The sequence below is a fragment of the Chelonia mydas genome, chromosome 1 (genome assembly GCF_015237465.2).
Source record: "Chelonia mydas isolate rCheMyd1 chromosome 1, rCheMyd1.pri.v2, whole genome shotgun sequence".
Lineage (NCBI taxonomy): Eukaryota > Metazoa > Chordata > Testudines > Cheloniidae > Chelonia > Chelonia mydas.
The window spans coordinates 204,698,596-204,721,072 of record NC_057849.1 but is presented as its reverse complement, the minus strand read 5'-3'; the positions used below and the strand labels follow the sequence as shown (position 1 = coordinate 204,721,072).

The 22,477-nt window shown below is 43.3% G+C and overlaps 1 protein-coding gene across 5 annotated transcripts in view; it reads left to right on the top strand.

Annotated features, from left to right (window-relative positions):
• Window positions 1–22,477, top strand: part of MAN1A2 (mannosidase alpha class 1A member 2) — a 306,596-nt gene that overhangs the window by 242,967 nt on the left and 41,152 nt on the right. For all 5 annotated transcript variants that reach the window (XM_043540993.1, XM_037910300.2, XM_043541368.1 and 2 more), the window contains one exon: window positions 14,073–14,188. In XM_043540993.1, the coding sequence (XP_043396928.1) occupies window positions 14,073–14,188 (116 nt within the window). The remainder of the gene's footprint in view (window positions 1–14,072; window positions 14,189–22,477) is intronic.

The window sequence follows — 22,477 nt, the reverse complement described above, 5'->3', positions numbered from 1 at the left end:
GAAGCCAAAAAAATTTCAGTTAGATCCAAAGGTAAGAGTCATAGGAGCTCCCAGAGGAGATCATCTCAGCAGGAGATGAGTTCTTTGCCAGCAGTTCTGAAATTAAAAAAGCCACCACCTTTTCTCCGTAGTGGAATGATAAACTGTATTATATTGTTCAGCCACTAGCTGGCACTGTGCATAACATGCCTTGCCTGAGAATAGATCCCCAGTATCAGGGGAGTGCATTAACGGATCTTATTGTAAATACAGTTCTGGCTTCAATTAGTGTACAGCATCAAGATCCATTTTATAAACCATTACAAACCCAAGAAATCAAAATTTTTGAGACTTCCTTTTTGGTTCTATGGAATGATGTACAGGACTATTTCCGGATAAGGGCTGGTCACAAATTTTCTAACAAAATACTTACCTATCAGAAAATCAGTTTTCATCAAAATTGGGGAAAGAGAGATTTTGACAAGATTTTCTGCCAAGTAAAATATAAACAACATATTTTGGGTTGGGCTGACAATCTGAATCCATCTGAGTTGTGGCTCAGCCACAGGGAGAGACAGCAGTGCACCATTGAACATGTAGTCTGGCTGGGGAGCAGGACCAATATGAAAGAATGGAGCATGAATGACTCAAAACCACAATTTTCCAGAGGCACCGTGGCAGCTATGTTTATATTCAGGAATGCTGAAACTGCTGTGGATCATAAAATGATTATTGGAATCTCCCCTACCATATTTGCCACACTGTCAATTCTCCTCACCCATAAATTCCTCTTCGCACATCCATGAGATATGCCTCCTCATATGTTGCTCCCTCTTTCCTCCAGTAATACTTCTTAGAAGGGTAGCAAGAACAGAGCTGGTAGGTTTGCTGCTCCTGCCATCTTTTTCCTCCTGCTCCAGCTGTGGAGGGTGTAGCAGCGAGAAAGGTAGAAGACCCAGAGCCCTGCAGCTCTCAACTCTTCTCCAGGTGATATGTTGAGCAGAGTAGAATAGCTGAGAACTGCAGGGATCTCAACAGCTCAGCCCCAAGCTTCACTAAGTTTGCTTCTCCTGTAATACATGGTCGGGGACAGCTACAGGTAGAGTGGGGGTCAGAGCTGCCCTCCAGTAAACCCTGCAGATGACTCCTCTGCCCCTCTGAGTGCTCCCCAGATACAGCAGAGAGCAAACAGAGAGGCACACGTGGATCAGAGTTGGCTCATTGTCTGTAGCAGAGCCTGTCACAGAGAGGCTTGGTGCCTGACCCCTGAGAGGGCCAGCCCTCATGACAGTGTGGGACAGCTTTGACAGAGAAGCAGTACCTTTGTCAACAATCCCTCATTTGTCTAAAGGATCGCTGAAGAACTCAATTTTTGAGAAACCAGGTATTTGTCAAAGATCAGAGAGCTGTGTTTTTCAATCCGACGAAGACAAGACCTAAACAGTGCTGCCAACTCATGTAATTTCATCACAAGGTTCATGATATCTGGTATTTTTCTTAGAGCCCCAGCTCCTGGATTTACATGGTTATGTGATTATACATTTTTTAAAAGTAGTTTCTAGCCCTCATGGTTGTGGAGGAAAGCTTGAAAATGTGACCAAAATGTACCCTAAGGGCCCAGAACTAAAAGGCAAATAAAATGAATGAAAAACTTTTTTTAAAAAAGAATCTCATATTTTGAGGGCTAACTTATGATTTTTGGATGCTTGGGTTTAGCAATTCAGTAGAACCTCAGTTTTATTAACATTGATCCTATGAGCGATAAGTTATATGAAACATTTTTCTGCTAACAAAATTATCTTTCTGCTGCTTAATGTGAGTTAAATCCTTAGCCACATTCACGAGGCTGTACAGGTTTGAAAAGACTCAGAGATCTGGCAGCAAAGAGTTGCAGTTCTCTCAAACAAAGCAAAATCAGGCTCATTGTATACATTTGTTACCATTCATTATGTATAGCAGTGGTTTTCAAACTTTTTTTCTTGCAACCCAGTTGAAGAAAATTGTTGATGCCCATGATACAACGGAGCTGGGGATGAGGTGTTCGGGTTGTGGGAGGGGCTCAGGACTGGGGCAGAGGGTTGGGATGTGGGGGTGAGGGCTGTGGGGTGGGGCTGGGAATGAGGGGTTCAGGGTGTAGGAGGGGGCTCTGGGCTGGGGCAGGAGGTTGGGGTATGGGAGGGGGTCAGGGCTCTGGGCTGGGGATGAGGGGCTTGGGGTGCAGGAAGGGGCTCCGGGTTTGGGGGCGCTCTCAGGGCTGAGGCAGGGGTTTGGGATGTGGAGTTGGGGCACAGGCTTACCTTGGGTGGTTCCCACTCAGCGGTGCAGCGGGCATACTAAGGCAGGCTTCCTGCCTTTCCTGGCACTGCAGACTGTGCTGTGCCCTGGAAGCGGCCAGCAGCAGGTCCGGCTCCTAGGAGGAGGTGTGCAAGCAGCTCCATGCGGCTTTCACCTGCAGGAACAGGCTAATGGGAATGCAGAGCCGGACCTGCTGCTGGCCACTTCCGGACCTGCTTCCTGGCCACTTCCTTAGCCTGGCAACACTGCTGGCGGGACTTTTAACGGCCTGGTTGACAGTGCTGACCAGAGCCGCCGCGATCCAGTGCCTTACATTCTGCAACCCAGTACTGGGTCGCGGCCCGCAGTTTGAAAACCATTGATGTATAGGGCCCTACCAAATTCATGGCTATGAAAAATTCATCACGGACCATGAAGTCTGGTCTTTTGTGTATGGGGGAGCCCAGCATTTCTCAAACTGGGGGACCTGACCCAAAAAGGAGTTGTGGGAGGGTTGCAAGGTTATTTTAGGGGAGTCACGGTATTGCCACCCTTACTTCTGTGCTGCCTTCAAAGCTGGGCGGCCAGACAACGGCGGCTGTTGACCAGGTACCCAGCTCTAAAGGCAGTGCCCCACCAGCAGCAGTGCAAAAGTAAGGGTGGCAATACCATACCATGACCATGAAATTGACCAAAATGGACTGTAACTTTGGTAGGGCCCTAATTATGTACACTATCATTGAACAATGAATACATTTATGCACTGTAATTTTGAGATGTTCAATTTTAAGAATTTTTTATTATATGAACTCCCCAATCCCCCATTAGTCCTTAAAATAAGAGTTCTTCAGTACTGCCTAGAGAATACTGGGAAGGGGAGGAAGGAGTGAAGTTATGTGCCCCCCAGTACCCTGGAGAGTCCTTTCACCTGCCCCCCACCATACACACTTTCAGGGACCCACAAAAAGGGGTCATGGAAGCAGGGAAAGGAGCAGAACTGCTAGGTGCTCTGACCCTAGCTTCTAACTCTAACCTGGAGGGAGCTAATCTGGAGGGAGCAGGGGTAGAAAATAGTAATGGGAAGCAAGATCAGAACAGGAGAGAGTGCCTCAGACTTTCCTGTCCCTTCCATTCCCCCTCCCAAAGAGTTTCTGGATTCACTGAGCCTGACTGCCTCTGGTTCCCAATCACCCACTGGTCACAACCACTGAAGAGGCAAGAGCACAGCTTGACTTGTCTCATGAGTGGAAGGTCACAGCCAAGCTTGGCTGTAATACACTGTAAGAATATTGGGTGAGCTTTTGCTCTATATGGCATGACAATGCCTTGGTAGTTAAGTTTAGGGTCTAGAAAGTGTGTTATGTTTTTATTTTGTATGTAACCATTTGTTTCCAATACTTTGCTTGCTTGTTCTTGGATATCTGTTCTTCATTATATAAACTTCTGCTTGTTTTCACTATAAAGAAATCTAAGTGCTATGAGGAGTGGTGATCCCGAGGTGTATTGGTCCTTCGGGAATAGTGGATCTGTACAAGGTGCAAGAGAGATTTCTTACTGATGAGAAATGTCATAGATGCACAAATCTGGTAGATATGCTTTGATTTAGGAGAAGATGTGGTGAGCTGAACGCCATAATTCTATACATTTCATAGTTATTGTTACTGAGTAAGTATGTTAGGAAGCATTCAAATATCATTCACTCTTATTTTACAGATGGACTAACAAGGTTACTTTTAGTTTCAGAACTTGGGAACAGAACCTGTGTTTCCAGTACAGCAGATTAAGTCTTTCATCCATTCACTCACCCTGCCTTTCATAATGAACATGCCAAATCTATGTGCTAGTGTAACGCCAACAGACCCCAGTCGGCGGCAGGCAGGATTGAACCGGGGAGCTCTGGAGCTTAGTGCATGAGCCTTTACAGCATGAGCTGAAAGCTAATTGGCTGTTAGCTAAGGCTGTAGAGCAGAGTCATTTTATCTCTCTCTTTAAGTGGCCACTAGATGGGACAAAACACCACACCCAAAAGGTGTGTGTGTTACACTGTCTGTAACTTTTAGAACCACACTTATTTCTAGAATCTGACTAGAACCCAGGATTCCTGAGTCCGAGTGTTTCTCTGCTGTCTAGCAAGTAGTTATGAAACACACTGACAAAAAGTATATCTTATCCGCCTTCAGTGATTGGTCAATACAGAGGATAGCAACCCGCTAATGCTAACAGTTACTCTGTTAGTTGAAGAGGTAGAGGGCTGTGCTGTGGATCTAATGGTTCCATCTCTGCTAATGATATATCTTGGGTCAAAATGCTTCCACATGATGATGGGGTTTTTTTTTCAGTGTGCTCTTTTTAAAATAAAGTAGGCCCTTACTTATGAAAACAAAGTTAAAAGAACATTAATGTAGCAAGATCAAGCACATAAAAAAGAGAAAAGTCAGCCCCCTTGTGCATATGCATTATGATACAGTCTTTAATTACATGATCAGATACTATTTTTGCACAGGACCCCTGCCTCATTTTTCATATTTTTTTATCTTCCTCATTCAGTGTGTGACCCCAGGCTTTATTATTTGTACACACACCATCTATTCATTAATTTTTCAGGGTTGCTATGGATATCATACCCAGGCCAACCCAGAGGGGAAAAAGATTTATGTTCATAGAATCACAGAATATCAGGGTTGGAAGGGACCTCAGGAGGTCATCTAGTCCAACCCCCTGCTCAAAGCAGGACCGATCCCCAATTAAATCATCCCAGCCAGGGCTTTGTCAAGCCTGACCTTAAAAACTTCTAAGGAAGGAGATTCCACCACCTCCCTAGGTAACACATTCCAGTGTTTCACAACCCTCCTAATGAAAACGTTTTTCCTAATATCCAATCTAAACCTCCCCCGCTGCAACTTGAGACCATTACTCCTTGTTCTGTCATCTGCTACCACTGAGAACAGTCTAGAGCCATCCTCTTTGGAACCCCCTTTCAGGTAGTTGAAAGCAGCTATCAAATCCCCCCTCATTCTTCTCTTCTGCAGACTAAACATCCCCAGTTCCCTCAGCCTCTCCTCATAAGTCATGTGCTCCAGTCCCCTAATCATTTTTGTTGCCCTCCGCTGGACTCTTTCCAATTTTTCCACATCCTTCTTATAGTGTGGGGCCCAAAACTGGACACAGTACTCCAGATGAGGCCTCACCAATGTTGAATAGAGGGGAACGATCACGTCCCTCGATCTGCTGGCAATGCCCCTACTTATACATCCCAAAATGCCATTGGCCTTCTTGGCAACAAGGGCACACTGTTGACTCATATCCAGCTTCTTGTCCACTGTAACCCGTAGGTCCTTTTCTGCAGAAATGCTGCTGAGCCATTCGGTCCCTAGTCTGTAGCGGTGCATTGGATTCTTCCGTCCTAAGTGCAGGACTCTGCACTTGTCCTTGCTGAACGTCATCAGATTTCTTTTGGCCCAATCCTCCAATTTGTCTAGGTCCCTCTGTATCCTTTCCCTACCCTCCAGCGTATCTACCTCTCCTCCCAGTTTAGTGTCATCTGCAAACTTGCTGAGGGTGCAATCCACACCATCCTCCAGATCATTTATGAAGATATTGAACAAAACCAGCCCCAGTACCGACCCTTGGGGCACTCCACTTGATACTGGCTGCCAACTAGACATGGAGCCATTGATCACTACCCGTTGAGCCCGACAATCTAGCCAGTTTTCTATCCACCTTATAGTGCATTCATCCAGCCCATACTTCTTTAACTTGCTGGCAAGAATACTATGGGAGAAGGTGTCAAAAGCTTTGCTAAAGTCAAGGAACAACACGTCCACTGCTTTCCCTTCATCCACAGAACCAGTTATCTCATCATAGAAGGCAATTAGATTAGTCAGGCATGACTTGCCCTTGGTGAATCCATGCTGACTGTTCCTGATCACTTTCCTCTCCTCTAAGTGCTTCAGAATTGATTCCTTGAGGACCTGCTCCATGGTTTTTCCAGGGACTGAGGTGAGGCTGACTGGCCTGTAGTGCCCAGGATCCTCCTTCTTCCCGTTTTGAAAGATGAGCACTACATTAGCCTTTTTCCAGTCGTCCGGGACTTCTCCGGATCGCCATGAGTTTTCAAAGATAATGGCCAATAGCTCTGCAATCACATCCGCCAACTCCTTTAGCACTCTCGGATGCAACGCATCCGGCCCCATGGACTTGTGCACGCCCAGCTTTTCTAAATAGTCCCAAACCACTTCTTTCTCCACAGAGGGCTGGTCACCTCCTCCCCATGCTGTGCTGCCCAGTGCAGTAGTCTGGGATTGTGGCCATCCCTAATGTTGGCGGCAGTGGACCATCATTCCTCTTCTGGTCCTGAGAATACAGCAAATATTAGCTGTGCTTTGTCTGATCCTCAGCAACAGTTGAGCTGCTTTTTTTTGCATAGCCCAACCAGCCAGTTTTTCTTCAGCTGTTCATAATTCATTTCTCCAGTCTGTCTTTTACTATTCCTTTCCCAAAAAGACCATTGGGACTTTTCTCTGTGCTTTTCCCTTCTTAGGGTACTTGTTTTCGCTGCTCTTGGCACTTATGTAATTCACACTGTTACAGATCCATCACGCTGCCACCATAATAACCATCTCTTTGTCTGAGAGTTGTCCATTTGAATTAATGACTCTCTATTGTTAGCCCTGTCTCAGAGTCTTAGAGTTTTAGACCAGAAGGGATCACTAGGTCATCTAATCTGATCTCCTGTATATCACAGGACACCAACACTACCTGCACATTAAGCCCGACAACGGAAATGAGACAAAAGTAAAGGAGACCCCCAGGAGACTAGACTATTATGTGCCACAGACAGGGAATAGGAAGGACTGAGGTGCACCAGTGCTTGAGACCCCCATAATGGTAGGGTATTAAGTGAGGTATACCCAGATAAATCCTGACAAGTGACTTGCACCCACACACTACAGGGGAGGGTGAAAAGCCCCCAACATTACCACCAATCCGACTTGGGAGGAAATTTCTTCCCAGTCCCACATATGGTGATCAGTTAGATCCTGAGCATGAGACCAAGAACCAGCCAACCAAGCACCTGAGAAAGTGAATGCTCGGTGCCACCTTAGAGCCTTGGCCAATGCTGCCCATTATTCCATTTACAGTTGTGGCCATCCCTAATGCTTCAAAGGAAGGAGATAAAAAACCTCCCAGAATATGTTGTAGGGAGTGGGAGGGATCCCTTCCAGACCTCTGCAGTGGCCAGCTGAAACCCCAAAGCATGAGCTTTAGTAACATAAGACATAAACCAGAAGTAAGGCTGTTGAGCCTTCCTCCCACCATCACAAGCAATCACATAATTGCACTCATAAATGTGTCCCCCTCTCTCTTAAAACTAAGTTGTTTGCACCCACAACTCTTATTAGGAGGCTGTTCCAGAGCCTCATCCCTCTAATGGTTAGAAATCTTCTAATTTCCAGACTGAATTTGTTCATGGCCAGTTTATATCCATTTGTTTTTGTTACAACATCATCCTTTAGCTTAGATAGTTCTTCACCCTCCCTGGTATTTACCCCCTAATATGTTTATACAGCACAGTCATATCCCCCTCAGCTTTCTTTTTGCTAGACTGAACAAGCCAAGCTCTTCCAGTATCCTCTCAAGCCTTCCATTCCCCTGATCATCCCAGTAGCTTTTCTTTGCACATGTTCCAGTTTACTTTTTCTTGAACATGAGCGATCAGAATTGTGCACAGTATTCCAGATGAGGTCTTACCAATGCCTTGTAAATGGCATTAATCCATCTCTACCTCTACTGGAAATGCCTTGCCTATCATTCTAGGATTGCATTTGCCTTTTTCACTGCCACAGGACATTGGTGGCATATAGTCATCCTGTGATTAACCCACACACCCAGGCCTCTCTCCTCCTGTGTCGCTTGCAATTGATGAGTCTCCCAGATTGTAGCAGAAATTCTTATTATTAGATCATAAGTGCATGATCTTGTATTTTTGCTATTGAATTTCATCCCATTTCTGTCACTCCAGTCTTCAAAGTCATCCAGATCTTCCTGTGTAATGTTCCGATCCTCCTCTGTATTGGCAGTGCCTCCCAACTTGGTATCATCAGCACATTTCATTAGTACACTGCTACTTTTTCTGACCAGGTCATTAATAATACTTTTTTTTTGTGCCCAGGTCATTAATAATATTTTTTGTGCCAAAGACCCATCCTTGAGGAACTCCACTAGTAACCTCCCTCCAGTCTGATAGTTCATCTTTCAGCACAACCCGTTGCCTTCACCCCTTTAGCCAATTCCTTATCCACCTTACAATGCCTGTACTGATCCACATCTTCTCTAATTTAACTAATAATTTCCTATGTTGTATTGTATCAAACACTTTCATCATCATCATCACTCCCATAACTGCATTGGTTGTTGGGGCACCATCGCTGATGAGCAATCAACCAATTTCCTCCACCCCTGACGATTGTGTGTCAGTGCTTGAGTCTTCGCGAAGTCCATTCCTGTCCACTCTTTTATGTTGTCAATCCATCTCTTCTTCTGTCTACCTCTTCTTCTCTTCTCTTGTTCTGCCCCTTGGAGGATGATCTTGAATAGGCCAGATGATCTTGTTACATGGCCGTACCACTTCAGCGTGTGCTTCTTCACGGTCATCAGGAGGTCTTCATATGACCCAGTGCATTGGGTGATGATGTTGTGGACCTCTTCATTAGTGACGTGGTCGAAGTAGGAGATGCCCAGGATTTTACGGAAGTATCTCATCTCTACTACGTGTATTTTCTGTTCAAGTTCTGTTGTAAGGGTCCATGTCTCGCACGCATACAGAAAAATGGAGATGACCAATGCATGCAGCAGTTTCAGTTTGGATTCCAGGGAGATTTTCTTATCCCTCCAAACTGGCTTTAGCTTTACCACTGCTGCTGCTGTTTGCACAGTTCTTGCCCAAATTTCTGCTTTAGATCCTTCATCAGTGATGATTGCCCCCAAATACTTGAACTGTTTCACTATCTTCAGCGCTTGTCCACTGACAGTGATATGTGAACTGATCCCATCACATTTGTTTGTCATCAGCTTCGTTTTCTCTGCACTGATTTCCATGCCATATTTTGCGGAGGTTTCATCCAATCATTTCAGAAGGTTGACAAGTTCATCTTCACTGCCTGCCAGGCCATCAATGTAATCAGCGAACTGAAGATTTGAGATTGTTCGCCCCCCTATGCTGACTGTGCATATGTGATCTTCTACGGCATCAGTCATTATGCGCTCCAAGTAGATGTTGAACAGTGTGGGCGAAAGAAGGCAGCCTTGCTGGATTCCAACAGTGGTGTGAAATCACTCTCCTATTGTGCCATTGACGAGAACTGCACTGCTGGCTTTGGCATACAGATGTTTAATTATAAGAATAAACTTATGACCAACATTGTACTTCTTCATGGTTGCCCAGAGAGCTTTGTGCCATACTCTGTCAAACACTTTCTTGAAGTAAACAAAGACATGGTAGATGTCCTGCTGGTGTTGTAAGTACTCCTTGTGGCTTCAGTCTGTTCAATATGACTTTCAACATCACTTTTCTGGGATGGCTAATTAAGCTTATAGTCCAGTAATTTTGACACAATTGCAGGTTGCCTTCCTTTGGCAGAGCGATTATTAGTGACTATGTCTATGTGGAGGGCCACTCACCGGTCTGCCAGATCTTGTTGCAGATCTTGGTGAGTGTGTCTATTACTATTTCTCCTCCGAATTTCATCAGTTTGGCTGGGATGTTGTCAATACCTGTAGCCTTTCCGTTGTTGAGTGATTTCACAGCTGTCTCCATTTCTTCACATAGTATTGGATAGTCATCCTCCTCTGTTGAATCTAGGCTGTCTAAGACATTAGGATCTCCGTCTGTCTGGTGGTTGTATAGATCAGAGCAGTAGTTTGTCCACCTATTGATGATGTCCATTTCTTCTGTAAGACTGTTCCCTTCTTTGTCTTGAATTGCATTAGCTTTGGTCCATCTTTCCTTCGTCAGATCTTTTACAACCTGGAAGGCTCGTTTGCTATTTTTATTATTGATACACTCTTCAGTTTTAGAGCATTGTTTTTCAATCCATATCTCCTTGGCCACCTTCATTCCTTTCTTGATCTTTCTGCCAATCGCTCTGTATTTATCAGCTCCCTCAGTGCTGTTCTTGTCTCTCTTAAGTTCTCTTCTAATGTCATACTTTTGTGGTATTTCATTTGTGACCCATGGTTTTGTCTTCTTACGATGTTTCCCAAGGATGTCCCATTGCTGGTCATTGTTTCTATGTCTTCCTCTAGAGCAAGCAGCGGGGCAAATTTTCCACCGATCATTGCTTGGAATGACTCTGCAATGTTTCGGTCTCTGAGTCTTTCTAAGTCAAACTTGGTTTTGGTGAACTTTGGCCTAATGATTTTCCTTAGTTGCAGATAAAAATTTAGCATCATAAGGTCGTGATCACTTCCAATATCAGCACAGGGGAAGCTCCTTGTTTTAGCTCTGTTAATCTCAGAATGAAATTGATTTTGCACCATGATGTAGACCATTATGTGCATGCCTTGTTGATCATCTGGATGCTTTATGTGCTCCTAATGTGTTTGTAAGAGCCAGATTGTTATAGCTGGCAAACTCCAAAAATCTCAATCCTCTCTCATTGGTTACCGCATTACAGAAAGGGCCACAATAATCTCGCCAATCTGCCTGTGCATCAGTATCCAGTTTAGGATTCCAATCTCCTTGTACAATCAGGATATCTTTCATGTGTACCTTATCGATGATGTCTTGGAGCTGATTGTAAAAATCTTCAATTTGCTCATTGTGATAGCCTGTTGTAGGGGCATAGACTGGTACCACTGTGATATTAAACGGTACTGCCTTAAAGACGGCTAGAAATAAGCCTGCTGGACATTAGGCAGCATCCTAATACTGAATTCTTGATATCTTTATGCACAAGAAATCCTATGCTGTTGAAGTGTTTGTCCTCTCCACTGTAATAGAGTACATAGCCTTCTACCGTTAGTACCTCTCCAAAGTTCTTCCATCTGACCTGAGAGATTTCTAGGAGGTGCCAGGTGTATTGTTCCATTTTGTACATGAGTTCTTTCAGCCTCCCTATTTGTCTCAATGTACTTACATTCCATGTGGCTATGGTGATGTTATCTCTTCCACGGATCCTCTTTGATGGGGTTACACCAGTAGTATAGTTATCGCGTCTGCCCTGGTGGGAGATGGATGGCGCGGTCATTATTAACCCAGGCTGCGATCAGTCCAGTATGGACATTGTTGACTTGCTCATCGTATGGTGTGTCTTGGGCAAATTTCTAACCTAGTGGAGCCCATCCCTTTCCAGGCAGCCCCCTTTTAGTCACCTCTTATGACATGCAGGAGGAGCAGTGGGTCTATTCTGTCCCTGGACCCACAGGGAACATCAAATACTTTACTGAAGTCCAAATATATTAGATCTACTGACTTCCCTTATCTAAAAAATCAGTTATTTTCTCAAAGAAGGAAATCTGGTTAGTCTGGCATGATCTGCCTTTGCTAAACCCATGTTGCGTTCCATCCTCTTTACCACTTACCTCGATTAATTTAATTGTTCTTTTCTTCACAATTTTCTCTAAAACCTCGCATGCTACTGAGAACATAAGAATGGCCCTACTGGGTCAGACCAAAGGTCCATCTAGTCAGTATCCTGTCTTCTGACAGTGGCCAGTGCTAGGTGCCCCAGAGGGAATGAACAGAACAGGTAATCATCAAGTGATCCATCCCCTGTTGCTCATTCCCAGCTTCTGGCAAACAGAGGCTAGGGACACCATTCCTGCCCATCCTGGCTAATAGCCATTAATGAACCTATCCTCCCTGAATTTATCTAGTTCCTTTTTTAACCCTGTTATGGTCTGACTAACAGGTCTGTAATTGCCTGGATCACTTTTTTTCCCCTTTTCTTAAATATAAGTACAATGTTAGCCGTTCTCTAGTCATATGGTACTGCCCCCAAAATAGCTTTATTAAAAATCCTTGCTCCTGGACTAGGAATCTCATATGCCAGTTCTTTCAATATTCTGGGACGAAAATTACCCAGTCTCCACCGTTTGAGCACATTAAGCTCTTTACGTTTTTCTTCAACCTTGTGTGGTAATTTCCAGTTCTAGACACTCATTTCCATCAGCCGTACTGTCTTCATGCACATGCTCTATTTTATCATCCTTACTGAAAACTGAGGCCAAGTATTCATTTGGTTTGGGGCCATACATAGATTATCTTTAATCTCCTTCCCATCCACACTGTGTAGCAGCCCAACCTCATCCTTCCTTATTCCCTTTTCATTTATGTAACTAAGGCTATGTCTACACTACAGACCTTACAGCAGCACAGCTGTACTGCTGCAGCTGCACCCCTGTAAGGTCTCCAGCGTAGCTGCTCTATGCCGACATAATTAAACCACCCCCAATGAGTGGCAGTAGCTATGTCGGGCGAGAGCATCTCCCACCAATATAGCGCCATCCACACTGACGCTTCTGTTAGTGTAATTTATGTCAGTCAGGGGTGTGTTTTTTCCACACCCCTGACCAACAAAAGTTTTACCAACAAAAGTGCTAGTGTTGACATGGCCTAAAAAACCCTCTTTTTATTTATTTTAATTTCCTTGGCAAGAGCTTCTGTCACCTCCTGTGGGTTTTAGCTTAATATGAAGGTAAAAAACAGGAGAGAAGGAAAACAAACCCCACATTGAAAGTAAAACTCGTGGTCTGACACAGGTACACATGGAGAGTCCCCAATATCAAAAAGCATGCATTAAGTACGTAGATTCTCCAAATCGTCACAGGTGTTCTCTGATGTCCTTAAAGTGCTGTCTGTGGGTGCATGTGAACATGCATTTGAATGTGATAATTGTGACTTCTTAGGATAAGCAGCCCTTGAAATCATCACAGTAAGGATCACTGTGTATGTACTTAAGGAGACCCAGCATTCATTGGTGTTGGATTCTAATAGATATGCAAGAAAGCACAGCTAACAATGTAGTGAACAGTGCATGCCTTGTTCAGTTACCCAACTCCAGTTGAACTATACCTGGGGTAACAGAACAAGGCTTGCACTGTATTCTGCAAACGAAAGTAGTCACCAATTTAACTGTGAAAGAATATGAATCATAGAATATCAGGGTTGGAAGGGACCTCAGGAGGTCATCTAGTCCAACCCTTTGCTCAAAGCAGGACCAATCCCCAATTTTTGCCCCAGATCCCTAAATGGCCCCCTCAAGGATTGAACTCACAACCCTGGGTTTAGCAGGCCAATGCTCAAACCACTGAGCTATCCCTTCCCCCAAGGTTCTGTAAGTTACTATTTCATGATGAATAATAAAAATGTCCTTGAAAGAACAGATTCCCCATGGGTTTGAACAATTTATATAGCTACGTGTTCCAACTATATTGCTGCTACTGAATCTGAGAGTATACATTCTTATTTATTTAAAACAACAACAACAACAACCAATGAAAAGGTTAAGTTCTGTATAATGGAGCCAAAACATTCCTTAAATTAAATCTGTGACGTGGAAGGGTCAGCTTTGCTGTGCAGGTGACACAGAATGAGGAATACAGAACATGCACAGTAGGAAAACTGATGCCTGCTGTGGGACAGATTCCAAGAAAATGAAATAAAAGGTTTGAGGGGAAATAGCTGCTGAACTGGATTAAAATAATGATGGTTTAAAACGGTAGGGGCTTAAATAAAATGTAGAATTTTGTCCTGGATAAATCCCAGGTGGCACTGTATTAAAATCCCCTACATTTTATTCTCTTTTTCTCTGTTACAGATCACACATCCGTGGGCGGGCTGGGAGACAGTTTTTATGAATACTTATTGAAAGCCTGGCTGATGTCAGACAAAATGGACACGGAGGCAAGGAAAATGTATGACGATGCTATTGAGGTGATTATAATCCACTGAGTTTTTCTATGGATCGAAATAGTGCCATTGAAAAAACCACTTTTGATAACTGGGAAGCACAGGACTTTACCTGTTTTATTAAGTCTACTTGGAAAGTAATTTGGTTGTTTTTAAGGCTCCAAGAATACCGCAGAAAGCTTTCCTCTTATGTAGTTTAAGAAAAAAAATTTCAGTGGAATCTGTTTAGTGCAGATTATCCTACTAAAAGATATCAACTCCTGCAAAATGCTCAGCTACAGAAAATCAAGGTGAAGTTTAATTGGGACTGACCCTACAACCCTATATGTGCAAAATTCCCCATGACATCATGGTTAGTCTTCTTGCCAATTAAGTGTATGTAATGACACTAGGAATTGGGGTCCTGAATTTTTTATTCCTTAAATTGTTTTTGAAAGCATTTAGATGTTATACAAAATATTTACTTTGTAATAGTGTAGACGGTACAAACCAATGTCCTCCCACTGTGACTCTCTTTGCAGTGTTTTTCATGCCACCTTGTAATGAGATCTTGTTGGATCTTAACGTTGAGTGGTGTCAGCATAGTACTGAAATTAGGCTTGCTCTCTTTCTCTCCCTCTTCCTGCTTCTGGTAACTATGCGTCATGCATAGTCCACTCCTAGGATGATCTGTGGCTTAATTTTTTCTTTCCAGATCAGAGTGGGGGAGAATGGGACTCCTTGTCAAGAGTCAGGAGGCTAATGACAAGGTTTTTTCTTTAAAACATTTTAAATGTTTAAGCCATCCACCTTGATGAGTATGATCACCAATTAAATATAGTACTAGAATATAAATTTTCATACATTGTTGGAAATCTTTGAAACATCTCTGTAGGCAGACACAGTATCATTCCAGGCATACTACTAATGCAGTAGTTCCCAAGCTTTTTACCTCGTGGTGTGGGGCCAGCAGCTGGGGCCCCAGGTGCATAGCTGGCAGCCAGGGCCCCGGGTGCGGGGCCAGCAGCTGGAGCCGGGGCCAGCAGCAGAACTGGGTGGCCCGATGGGAGCTGGCCTGTGGGAGCTGGCCTGGGCCCCAGGTGACCCCCCCAAACGTTCCTCTGTGCCTCCCTAGGGGGGCGCCCCATAGTTTGGGGACCTCTGTACTAATGCTATGATACACTGTTCATGTAATTACACTCTAGTGGTTTCAAACATAATCTTCTTTGTTGAATGTTGACCCTAATTTGGCCCACACAATACAAAGGCAGAGGGATAGTGTACAGTATCTCAGTATCAGTCACCTGATATGCAAATTTTAATACAGTGAGAATTTTCTTGAAGGAAATATTTGATTATTTATTATTAATATTTGTGTTCCAATAGCAACTGTAGGTTCCAGCTGAAATAAGGGCCCCACTATATTATGTGGTGCATAAACCTTTAAGAAGAGACAGTCCCTGCCCCCAAAGAACTTACAGTCTAAAGAGACAAGACAGACAAAGCTTGAGATGGGAAGCAGGGGGGTGCAGAAAGGTAACTTGCTTATGGTTGCATAGCAGATCAGCCGTAGAGCAAAGAATAGAACGTAGGCAGTGTACTCTGTAAGCTGCTTGGCCACCCAAGAGTCAATCAAGTGCCATGCATTTGATCAGTAGAGCCGCACACTTCCAGTGACTTGTGTTCAGGTGCCCCTCCACCAACTGCTCTGCAGCCTTGGAGTCCCTGGCCAGCTGCTCCTGGGACCTTCCTGCTTGCTGTCTCTGTCTTTTACACACACACACACACACACACACACACAGTCTCTCTCTCTCTCTCTCTCTCTCTCTGTCTCACACACACATACACACACATTCTGTCTCTGTCTCCCGTACACGTATACACACACTGTCTCTGTGTGTGTGTGTGTGTCTCTCTCTCACACACACACACACACACACACACACACAAACTGGCTCTGTGTCTCTCTCTCGCACACACACAGTCTCTCACACACACACAAACACACACACTGTCTCTCACTCTCTCTCTCTCTCTCACACACACACAGTCACACACACACACACTCTGTCTCTCTTTCACACTCAACTCCCAACACATACTTGTGTTATTGTTGTTGTTATTGTTTTTCTTGCTACTTCCTGCAATGCACATATATTCTCTGTAATTTTATTCTTTCAAAGTGTGTTATTTTAGTTTTTTGACTGGTCTGTGCATTTCATCATTTTATTTCTCTTTTATGCTTAAATTTAATTCTTTGAGTAGCGAATTCTAAAATGCCTAACTTGTCCTGGCTGGAGTAATTATCCATATGGTAACTTTTTAAAAATATATATTATATCTAGGTTTTTTGTTTCTACTGGTGGCACACATGCACATTACCTCCATATTGGTGCACATATCAAAATTCATTCCACACATGGATGGAAAAAATTAGAGGGAACATTGCTCCTGAGTCCCAGTCCAGTGCCCTATCTATTCAGACACTCTGAGTCTCAAATTTTCTAACTCAATAGCATTCATTTTCCACCTGTAGCCTATGGTTTCTAAACTTTTGTTTTCCTTAATACAAGGTGTTTGTGTGTTAGTTCATTTTCTGTCAGCATTTTAAAACAATGCCTGTTCTTGGGTATTGTAATGCTTTAAAAATAAAACAGACACAAAAAGCTCTTTTCTAATTTCTGTCTGTCCTATGTTTAAAACACTTTGAAAACCAAAACACACCTTGTTTCCACTTTGAATTCATTTCGCTTCAGCTTCCAGCTATTGGATCTTGTTATGCCTTGGCTAAATTAAAGAGCCCTCTATTATCAGAAATCTTTTCCCCATGTAGACACTTACAGGCAGTGATCAAGTCATCTCGTAACCTTCTTGTGGATAAACTAAATAGATTGAGCTTCTTTATTCTCTCACAGTAAGGCAGATTTTCCAGAGCTTGAATTATTCTTTACTGAACCTTTTCCAATTCATCAGTGTCCTTTTTAAAGTGTGATCAGTTGGCTATGCCCCAAAACCACAAAGTCCTTTTCTCAGTCACTGCTTTCCAAAATACAATCCCCCATCCTATAAATGTGACCTATATTCTTGATTCCTAGGTGGTCTGAAGTAAATAGGATGAAATTCAATAAGGAAAAATGCAAAGTACTCCACCTAGGGAGGAACAATCAGATGCACACATACAAAATGGGAAATGACTGCCTAGGAAGGAATACTGCAAAAAGGGATCTGGGGGCCATAGTGGACCATAAGCTAAATATGAGTCAACAGTGTAACACTTGCAAAAAAAGCAAACGTCATTCTGGGATGTATTGGCAGGAGTGTTGTAAGCAAGACACGAGAAGTAATTCCTCTCTGTTCCACACTGATTAGGCCTCAGCTGGAGTATTGTGTCCAGTTCTGGGCACCACATTTCAGGAAAGATGTGGACAAATTGGAGAAAGTCCAGAGAAGAGCAACAAAAAAGATTAAAGGTCTAGAAAACATAACCTATGAGGGAAGATTGAAAAAATTGGCTTTGTTTAGTCTGGAAAAGAGAAGACTGAGCCGGGACATGGTAACAGTTTTCAAGTACATAAAAGGTTGTTACAAGGAGGAGGGAGAAAAATTATTCTTGTTAACCTCTGAGGATAGTACTAGAAGCAGTGGGCTTAAATTGCAGCAAGGGAGGTTTAGGTTGGACATTAGGAAAAACTTCCTCTCAGGGTGGTTAAGCACTGGAATAAGTTGCCTAGGGAGGTTGTGGAATCTCCATCATTGGAGATTTTTAAGAGCAGGTTAGACAAACACCTGTCAGGGATGGTCGAGACCAGAGGTTCTCGAACTGTGGTCTGTGGACCACCACTGGTCCGTGAGCTCCATTCAGGTGAGCTCCATTCAGCTCCATCCAAATGCGGATAGTTCCCTCTAAGGTGCGCGCCTGGATGGCCACACACAAGAGAATGAATGGCCACCCACCTAATTAGTGGAGCAGTGTAGGTGTGGCTTCACTAATTAGCTGCCTGGACCCTGGAGAAGATGTACATGTACGGTGAGGTGGTGGACTTGGGGGAAATAGAGGGTAGGTGGGACGGGGCAGAAGGGTGAGAAGAGGGGGTGGGGGGAATTTGGGACATGCAGGGCTGCAGCGGCCAGAGAAAGACGCTACTTTCCCCAGCTCCAGGGCTGTGGCTGCTGGGGAGAGACCCCCCTCCTTCCCAGCCCCAGCTCAGAGGCTGCTGCGGTGAGGGGGAGAGGGCACATCCATCGCATTAGAAAGGTAAGACTACTGATATGAAAATATGAGTTGTGTGATTTTATTTGTAGAACAAAGTTTATTAAGTTTTTTTTATATAGCACTTTTATCCAAAGCCCTTTAGTAAGCTAATGGTACAAACAACATTTGGAAAGTTCATTAAGTGGTCTGCTGAGACCCTCAGCAATTTTCAATTGGTCCACGAAAAAAAAGTTTGAGAACCACTTGTCTAGATAATACTTCGTCCTGTCATGAGTGCAGGGGACTGGACTAGATGACCTCTCGAGGTCCCTTCCAGTCCTATGATTCTGTGTATGGCCTTGCATTTAGCTATATTAAAACACATGCTCTTCCAGTATGCCTAGCTTATTATTTGTTTTACACTGCTCTGTAGAACTGACCTGTCTTTATGACTGTTAACAACTCTGCCAATTTTTGTGTTACCTGAAAACTTTCAACAGTGATTTTATATTTTCTTCCAGATCATTAATACTGAATAGCATTTGACCAAGATCTGATCCCTGTGGGATCTGTTGTGTTAATTTTGATGGAATTAAATAAATTCAGAGAGTCACAGTGGTCTACTTTATCCTTTCACTGTACAGCTCTAAACATTTAAACATGGTTCCGGTTTTTGAGTACAGAGTCCTCAGCTTGCTTACAGTGGCAAACACACCATTAAAAATCTTATTAATCTTTTATTAAAGTTACAAAAAAGAAGGAATAGCATTTAAAGGATTTGAAATGTAAAGTAATAAATAAGGCTTTTATTTTAAGAATAGTCCTTGTTCCCTTTCCCTTTAGATGTAGAGAGTTTTTACAAGGAAAAAACCCCCAGTCTGACAGTCTTTTAGAGGATATTAAAGCCAGTAAAGATGTCCTTTTTGGGAAAGACACAACAAGATGAACACACACAAAAGGAGAGAAAAGAACTGCAAAGATATAAAATGCAGCTTCTGTCTCTGGCTCTGACTTTCGCACTTGCAACCTTTCAGCTGAAGAAACACAGGCACAGCACACTGTCTTATCAGCCACTCCAAGGCCTAGAAAACTCATATCAGAACTGGTCTGTTTAAGATATTGCTTTCATTGCCTCTCTGATTACTGGCTCACAGCAATGTTGCAAAAGATGCAGTCTTGGCCAACTAAGCCAAGTGTTCATTAAACAGAAAGCAAAAAGAGAGGAAAGAGAAGAAATAAGGTGTGTGAAGGAAAAGGACACATGCGATAGGGATGACAGCAGGAACCCAAATCTCACGTTTCGGGTGATTTAGCTGGCGCCAGTGAAGAGGGTGATACCATGTGGGTTTCTCTCACTGGCCCGGTGTGGACAGGACATCTCTCAGGATCAGAAGGGTGAAAGTCCAATAGTGTCACAGTGGCTCCTGGAGTTCCAAGTGATAGTGGTGGGAGCCATGGTGGTGAAGATTGCTCCTTTCTCATAGACTTTAAGGTCAGAAGGGACCATTATGATTATCTAGTCTGACCTGCTGCACGACGCAGGCCACAGAATCTCACCCACCCACTCCTGTAACAAACCCCTAACCTATGTCTGAGCTATTGAAGTCCTTAAATCGTGGTTTAAAGACTTCAAGGTGCAGAGAATCCTCCAGCAAGTGACCCATGCCCCACGCTGCAGAGGAAGGCGAAAAACCCCCAGGTCCTCTGCCAATCTGCCCTGGAGGAAAATTCCTTCCTAACCCCATGGCAGTCAGCTAAACCCTGAGCATGTGGGCAAGACTCACCAGTCAGACACCCAGGAAAGAATTCTCTGTAGTAACTCAGACTCCACCCCATCTAACATCCCATCACAGGCCATTGGGCATATCTACCACTAATAGTTGAAGATCAGTTAATTGCCAAAATTAAGCTATCTCATCATATCATACCTTCCATAAACTTATCAAGCTTAGTCTTGAAGCCAGATATGTCTTTTGCCCCCACTGCTTCCCTTGGAAGGCTGTTCCAGAACTTTACTCCTCTGATGGTTAGAAACCTTCATCTAATTTCAAGTCTAAACTTCCTGATGGCCAGTTTATATCCAATTGTTCTTGTGTCCACATTGGTACTGAGCTTAAATAATTCTTCTCCCTCCGTGCTATTTATCCCACTGATATATTTATAGAGAGCAATCATATCTCCCTTCAGCCTTCTTTTTGTTAGGCTAAACAAGCCAAGCTCTTTGAGTCTCCTTTCATAAGGCATTCCTCGGATCATCCTAGTAGCCCTTCTCTGTATCTGTTTCAGTTTGAATTCATCTTTCTTAAACATGGGAGACCAGAACGCCACACAATATTCCAGATGAGGTCTCACCAGTGCCTTGTATAATGGTATTAACACCTCCTTATCTGTACTGGAAATACCTCGCCTGATACATCCCAAGACCGCGTTAGCTTTTTTCATGGCTATATCACATTGGTGGCTCATAGTCATCCTGTGATCAACCAATACTCCGAGGTCCTTCTCCTCCTCTGTTACTTCCAAGTGATGTGTCCCCAGTTTATAACAAAAATTCTTGTTATTAATCCCTAAATGCATGACCTTGCACTTTTCACTATTAAATTTCATCCTATTACTATTACTCCAGTTTACAAGGTCATCCAGATCCTCCTGTATGATATCCCGGTCCTTCTCTGTATTGGCAATGCCTCCCAGCTTTGTGTCATCCGCAAATTTTATTAGCACATTCCCGCTTTTTGTGCCACGATCAGTAATAAAAAGATTAAATAAGATTGGTCCCAAAACAGATTCCTGAGGAACTCCACTAGTAACCTCCCTCCAGCCTGACAGTTCACCCTTGAGTGTGACCCGTTGTAGTCTCCCCTTTAACCAGTTCCTTATCCACTTTTCAATTTTCATATTGATCCCCATCTTTTCCAGTTTAGCTAATAATTCCCCATGTGGAACCATATCAAATGCCTTACTGAAATCGAGGTAAATTAGATCCACTGCGTTTCCTTTATCTAAAAAATCTGTTACTTTCTCAAAGAAGGAGATCAGGTTGGTTTAACACGATCTACCTTTTGTAAAACCATGTTGTATTTTGTCCCAATTACCATTGACCTCAATGTCCTTAACTACTTTCTCCTTCAAAATTTTTTCCAAGACCTTGCATACTACAGGTGTCAAACTAACAGGCCTGTAGTTACCCGGATCACTTTTTTCCCGTTTCTTAAAAATAGAAATTATGTTAGCAATTCTCCAGTCATACGGTTCAACCCCTGAGTTTACAGATTCATTACAAATTTTTGCTGATGGGCTTGCAATTTCATGTGCCAGTTCCTTTAATATTCTTGGATGAAGATTATCTGGGCCCCCCGATTTAGTCCCATGAAGCTGTTCAAGTTTGGCTTCTACCTCGGATGTGGTAATATCTACCTCCATTTCCTCATTCCCATTTGTCATCCTACCATTATCCCTAAGCCCCTCATTAGCCTCATTAAAGACTGAGGCAAAATATTTGTTTAGATATTGGGCCATGCCTAGATTATCCTTATCCTCCACTCCATCCTCAGTGTTTAGCAGCCCCACTTCTTCTTTCTTTGTTTTCTTCTTATTTATATGGCTATAGAACCTTTTACTATAGCTTTTAATTCCCTTTGCAAAGTCCAACTCTACATGGCTTTTGACCTTTCTCACTTTATCCCTACATGTTCTGACCTCGGTAAGGTAGCTTTCCTTGCTGATCCCTCCCATCTTCCTCTCCTTGTAGGCTTTCTGCTTTTTCTTAATCACCTCTCTGAGATGCTTGCTCATCCAGCTTGGTCTACAACTCCTGCCTATGAATTTTTTCTCCTTTCTTGGGATGCCGGCTTCTGATAATTTCTGCAACTTTGACTTGAAGTAATTCCAGGCCTCCTCCGCCTTTAGAGCCACAAGTTTTTCAGTCCAATCCGCTTCCCTAACTAATTTCCTTAATTTTTTTTAGTTAGCCTTTTTGAAATCAAAAACCCTAGTCACAGATCTATTTTTGTTTATCCTTCCATTTAGTTTGAACTGAATTAGCTCATGATCGCTCGAACCAAGGTTGCCCCAACAACCATTTCTTCTATGAGGTCCTCACTGCTCACCAAAACCAAATCTAAAATGGCATCCCCTCTTGT